The sequence below is a fragment of the Trypanosoma conorhini genome (genome assembly GCF_003719485.1).
Source record: "Trypanosoma conorhini strain 025E chromosome Unknown Tco_14.4_contig_00915, whole genome shotgun sequence".
Lineage (NCBI taxonomy): Eukaryota > Euglenozoa > Kinetoplastea > Trypanosomatida > Trypanosomatidae > Trypanosoma > Trypanosoma conorhini.
This window is the reverse complement of record NW_021705015.1, coordinates 1-5,462: the sequence shown is the minus strand read 5'-3', so window position 1 is coordinate 5,462 and position 5,462 is coordinate 1. Positions and strand designations below refer to the sequence as shown.

The window sequence follows — 5,462 nt, the reverse complement described above, 5'->3', positions numbered from 1 at the left end:
TTTGTGCTGTTGCTGTTAACTGAAAAAAAAGCGAAATGCTCATTCCTCGCGGCGCGCCGAGGCTTTGCTTGCATTTCCTTCCTTCTCGATTTCTCTGCGTTTATTCCTGCTCTCGTGCCACTTTTGTACTGCGTGCATTGCCAACGGGCAGTCAAGGAACAGAGCGTGCCAACAGGATGACGATGATGAGCGTGTTGGCCAACGCGCTTCGCAGCATTGCGAGCGCGGAGCGCCGCGGCAAGCGTCAGGTTCTCATTCGCCCATCGTCCAAGGTCGTCGTGAAGTTCCTGCAGGTGATGCAGAAGCACGGCTACATTGGCGAGTTTGAGATCATCGACGACCATCGTGCGGGTAAAATTGTGGTGAATCTCAACGGCCGCCTCAACAAGTGCGGTGCCATCTGCCCCCGCTTCGACTGCACCGTCCCCGACTTTGAAAAGTGGGTGAAGAACATCCTCCCCAGCCGTCAGTTCGGCTTTGTGGTGCTCACGACGTCGCTTGGCATAATGGACCACGAGGAGGCGCGTGCCCGCAACACTGGTGGAAAGGTCCTCGGCTTCTTCTACTAAAATCCGTGTTTCTTGCCCTGTTACTTTTCTTTTCTGCGAGCCGCATATTATTTTTTTTTTCGTTATGCCGTATGTTGCGTCCCCTGCTTGCTCTTGGACTGGAGCAAATGTTGCTGCGGTGTGTGCTAAGCAACAACACGTGCTCCTACGAAAGGCGCAAAGACTAGTTTTTTTTTTCCCCCTCTTCTCTTGAGCTCTTTTTTTTTTGCCTTACTTCCTCCCTCTCCTTTGGTTAAACTTCCCATGGCCGCTTAAGCGTATCGTCCCGCCGGGTGGCGCTGCTGTTTTTGCTGCTGTTGTTCGTTTTCCGTTACCGAGGAGGATGCTCGTGACGACAACGGCCATTTATGGGGGGGAACTGGAGCGCATAAAGACAGACCTTCACCAACACGGCGTGGCCTACGCTGCGGAGCTGACCACGGCAACTAACGTGCTCATCGCCGGGAGGAGCGAGGGCGACAAGTATCGCGTGGCACGGGAACGCGGAATTCCTTGCGTCACATCAGCCTGGGTCAGGCTGGGCCGCTGTGATAGAGGCAGAGTGAGGGAGTTTCAGCTGGGGCGGTCCCTGCGTGGGCTGGAACTTTGCAGCACCTCGCTGTCGTCGGAGGAACGCGGCTTTGTGCGTCGGGTGTGCGCGAGGCATCAGGCAGCGTACGAGCCATCCTTGACGCGAGGCTGTGCAATGTTGGTGGTGCCAAATGGGAACTTCGTTGCAAGTGGAAGTGAGAAGCTCCGCTTTGCAAACAAAAACCATATCGAAGTCGTGTCATTTGATGGATTTAAAGAACGATACGGCTTTGCGGTTGAGTTGCACTCCCACCTGGTGCCTGGTGCACGTCAACCCTCATCGTTTGGAAGTAGTGCGTCGGAAGTTGTGGTTTATTGTTCCCCTGCACTTCTTATTACTGAGAGGATTAGTTCGCTTCTTAACGAGGTCGGTGTGCGGCACACACCGGTGCTAACGTCTTGCACAACGCATGTGTTAGTGTTGGGCCAGACGGAGGAGGTGTTCGCTCCACGCCCCAACTTGGAGTTTGTGTCGGTTGCTTGGTTAGAGGAGTGTGCTACACGGCGCAAACACGTGGATGTAGCACCGTACAGAATGCCCATTCTTTTGCGGCCAATCATCACCTTTACAGGGGTGCCGCGGGAAGAACGGATGACAATCAGCGCTGCTTTGGAAGAAAAGGGGTTGACTTATATTGTGCAGGGAGATTTTGTGCTGGGCGGCGGCGTGGCCGATGGCGGCAGTGGCCAGCGCAACACCACCCACCTTGTGGTTGGGCGATCGGCGCTGCTTCGTTCCCCCAAGGTTGCCGCACTCAGTTTTCGGATGCACCTGCTGCGGCGGAAGGAGTGTTTCCTGGTGCACGTGGGGTGGCTGCATCGCTCGCTGGAGGTCGGAGGCTGGGTCGACCCCGCCCAGTTCTCCCTGGTGGTGCCACACGTCTCCGCATTTCGGAGGGCGAGGAGAAAGATGCCTGCAAGTTCCGCCGCCGCGGAGGACGACAGCGGCATGGTTGGGGGTTTTACCTGCAGTAAGAGGGCGTTACTGCAGTGCCCCTCCGTAGCTGAACCACAGGACGAGACGCTGTCGTCGCACTCCCTTGCGTCGCTCATTGAAGGGCTGGAGGCGAAAGCCAGCGACCGGGGCCGAGCGCCAGCGGCGCCCCCCGTTGCGGCCGCTGCCACCTTGCCGCCAACAAAGTTGCTGTCGCAGGAGGGGACGGAGAGGCACCCAGGCGCAGGGGCGCGCCTCAGCCCTTCAACGGCACCATTCCGCCTTCACGGAAAACGCACCGTGCTTCCGGCGGAGTCTCAGGTTATTGTGTACAACAGGTCCGAATTCGACCGCCAGAGAAAGGTGACGCGGCAGCAGCAGCATTGCGTGCTACCAGGCAGAGAGAGGACCCGTGATGTTGGGGCTCCCTCGGCGGCAGAGGGCGCGGTGTATGTGAGTGCAGAAACCCCAAGCGGCTCCTCGGGGCGACTCTGCTGTATTATGTTGGCCAAGTCGCTGACACACCTGGAGGAAAACTTTGAGCGCTTACAGGCCTTGGGATGCACCCTCGCAACAACACTGGAGGAGTGCACTCACTATGTCACCGGGAAACCGTCGAGGACGGAGTTTTTTCTCTCTACTGTCGCTGCTGGAAAATGGGTTCTTGCGCCGTCTTTCCTCGAAGAGACACTGCGTGAGGGCCGCATTGTAAGTGAGGAAGCACACGAGTGGTGCCCGGAGATTGCCAGGGCTGCGCTGCTTCGCAGCTCTGTGGTGGAACTTGTCAGAGCGTGTCGCTTGCAAAGGAAGCGGACTGTGCGCTCGTTCGCCTCTTGGCGTGTCGCCCTCTGTTGTACAACGGAGTCGCGGACGGAGAGTTTTGCTCGTGTTCTGCGGAGTGGAGGTTGTTGCGTGGTTCGCCCATACTCTCCTCCCCAGCTGCTGAGCACGCTGAGGAGCAATGCCGAGGCGCTGAGGGAACTGAATCTCGTTCTCTCGGACGAAGACGTGTGGGAGCCATCGCAGCTAGACGCTGTCGCCGCCCGCCTGCCAGTTCACAAGCTGGAATACGTCGCCCACTGCCTGTGCGTGGAGGTGCCCGAGCCTGACCTCTACCGTCTGCAGAGTGGCAGTGGACACGTGCGCAGGCGGCTCAACGTGACGTGACTTGGCCCATGAAAGCTGTTTCGTGTGCGTGTTGTTGTTGTTGTTGTTGTTGTTGTTTTGTCTCCTTTGTGCCTCGTTAATCACATCATGAAAAAAGCATATATATATATATACATGCATGTATATGTATATATGTTTGTTTTTTCTGTTTCTTTTTATCGCTCCTTGTCCTCCACTCTAATGCGGCAGCCATTGCTGGCTGCACTGTGAGTGTGGTTAAGCATCCCGTCGTTTGTGGAACCTCACAACAGAATAAGCAATAAAAACGACAGCAAAAAATAAATACGTAAAAACCAAAAATAAATGCGGAACAAAGTTCCCGGCACACATTGTGGTGAAGAGGCTTCGAAGTGTCCTTATCTTTCCCTCTCTCCCCTTGTTTTCTACTCATGCATGCACGCATGCCTTCATGAATAGATATACCTGTATGCTTCTGTCCGCGCAGTAATGGACCCCTCGGAGGCGGAATTGGGGCTCCCCAGCAACTACAGGTTTGAAATTGACAAGTGCGTGAAGCGCATCAAGGAGCGGAATGCAACACGCGTGGCGCTTCAGTTTCCTGAGGGGCTCCTTATGTTTGCGGCTCCCATTGCCGACATACTGGAGGCGAAAACGGGGGCCGAGATGGTGATATTAGGGGATGTTACGTATGGTGCCTGCTGCGTGGACGACTACTCGGCGGTGGCGCTGGGCTGTGACTTCCTGATTCACTACGGCCACAGCTGCCTCGTTTCAATCAAGGACTGCCTCATCAGCAGCATGATGTACGTCTTCGTGGAGATCGAGATTGACGTTCAACACTTCGTGGAAACCGTGCGGCGTCTCGTTTCTCCCGAGACGCGTTTGGCCTGCATCGCCACCATCCAGTTCGTCTCCTCGATGCGGGCGGGGATGCAGATGCTGCGGGACCACTTCCAACACCCCGTGGTCGTCCCGCAGAACCGCCCCCTCTCAAGCGGCGAGATTCTTGGCTGCACGAGCCCCGTGGTGGACCCGGCGACGGTGGACGTGGTGCTCTACGTGGGGGATGGGAGGTTCCACCTGGAGTCGTTTCTCATCGCCCACCCGACGCTCAACGCACTGCAGTACGACCCCTACCAGAAGACGCTGACTAAGGAGAGCTACAACACCGCCGAGATGCGCACCTTGCGGAAGGAGGCAGTTCAAAGAGGCATGGCGGCCCACAGCTTCGCCCTTATCATGGGAACACTTGGTCGTCAAGGCAACCCACGCATTGTCGACCGTATCGTGCAGCTGGCCGCGCGACAAGGCAAGACCGTCAACCTCCTCCTCATGTCGGAGGTGTTTCCCGAGAAGCTCTCCAGGCTGCAGGACGTCGACTGCTACATTCAAGTTGCCTGTCCTCGTCTCTCCATCGACTGGGGATACGCCTTCGACAAGCCGCTGCTCTCACCCTACGAGGCGGAAGTAGCACTTGCAGGTGTGACATGGGACGACACGGCGTACCCCATGGACCACTACTCCAAGACCGGCGGCCGCTGGGCCGTCTACACGGATAAGTCACTCTAGTGGGCAGCACCAATAAATTCAACAACGTAATTCAGTTCGCGTTACTTCCTCTTCACTCCACACGAAGTATGCATTTAAGCCACGCAGCAACGCACAGCGGCGGCAGCAAGCAAGACGTAAAAGTAGTGACAAATCGTGAGAGACTTCAACTGATACTACTGCTTATTCATTTTTTCCCTTTTTTTGCCTATGACTGTCACCATAAAATGCAAGGTTAACGCTTAAACTTCCCACACCCACAAGTACACGTGAGAACGCCATGTCTGCCGAAGAAGTGACTGGCCTGGAGGCTGCCCGCAAGCAGAAGATTCACAACCTGAAGCTGAAGACGGCATGCCTTGAAAACGAGGAGCTGATCCAGGAGCTGCACGTTTCGGACTGGTCCGAGACGCAGCGGCAGAAGCTGCGCGGTGCCCACCTGAAGGCGGAGGAACTTGTCGCGGCCGTCGACGTCGGCACAAAGTGGAACCTGACGGAGGCCTACGACTTGGCGAAGCTGATGCGCGTGTGCGGCCTCGAGATGAGCCAGCGTGAACTGTACCGTCCGGAGGACAAGGCGCAGTTCATGGACATCATTGGTGTGAAGAAGGTGCTGCAGGACTTGAAGCAGAACCGCAACAAGACGCGCGTGGTGAGCTTCACGCAGATGATCGACAACGCCATTGCGAAGATGGAGAAGGTGGAGGAGGAGC

The 5,462-nt window shown here is 56.4% G+C and overlaps 4 protein-coding genes across 4 annotated transcripts, besides 3 other annotated features; all 4 read left to right on the top strand.

Moving 5' to 3' along the window:
• Positions 1-176: 176 nt before the first annotated feature.
• Positions 177-569, top strand: Tco025E_08925 (40S ribosomal protein S15a; the record flags this gene model as incomplete). The annotated part of the gene is made up of 1 exon (XM_029375756.1): positions 177-569. One exon carries the CDS (start codon positions 177-179, stop codon positions 567-569), a length of 393 nt encoding a protein of 130 aa, XP_029224112.1.
• Positions 570-891: 322 nt separating this feature from the next.
• On the top strand, positions 892-3,240 carry Tco025E_08924 (topoisomerase (DNA) II binding protein 1; the record flags this gene model as incomplete). Its single annotated transcript, XM_029375755.1, has 1 exon — positions 892-3,240. The coding sequence occupies one exon, from the start codon at positions 892-894 to the stop codon at positions 3,238-3,240; it is 2,349 nt and encodes a 782-aa protein (XP_029224111.1).
• A 29-nt stretch (positions 3,241-3,269) lies between these two features.
• Positions 3,270-3,301: a microsatellite.
• A 37-nt stretch (positions 3,302-3,338) lies between these two features.
• Positions 3,339-3,380: a microsatellite.
• A 248-nt stretch (positions 3,381-3,628) lies between these two features.
• Positions 3,629-3,655: a microsatellite.
• A 32-nt stretch (positions 3,656-3,687) lies between these two features.
• Positions 3,688-4,770, top strand: Tco025E_08923 (putative diphthamide synthesis protein; the record flags this gene model as incomplete). Its single annotated transcript, XM_029375754.1, has 1 exon — positions 3,688-4,770. The coding sequence occupies one exon, from the start codon at positions 3,688-3,690 to the stop codon at positions 4,768-4,770; it is 1,083 nt and encodes a 360-aa protein (XP_029224110.1).
• A 259-nt stretch (positions 4,771-5,029) lies between these two features.
• On the top strand, positions 5,030-5,462 carry Tco025E_08922 (putative paraflagellar rod protein 3; the record flags this gene model as incomplete). Its single annotated transcript, XM_029375753.1, has 1 exon — positions 5,030-5,462. A coding segment is annotated over one exon (433 nt), but the record flags the coding sequence as incomplete, so codon positions are not given.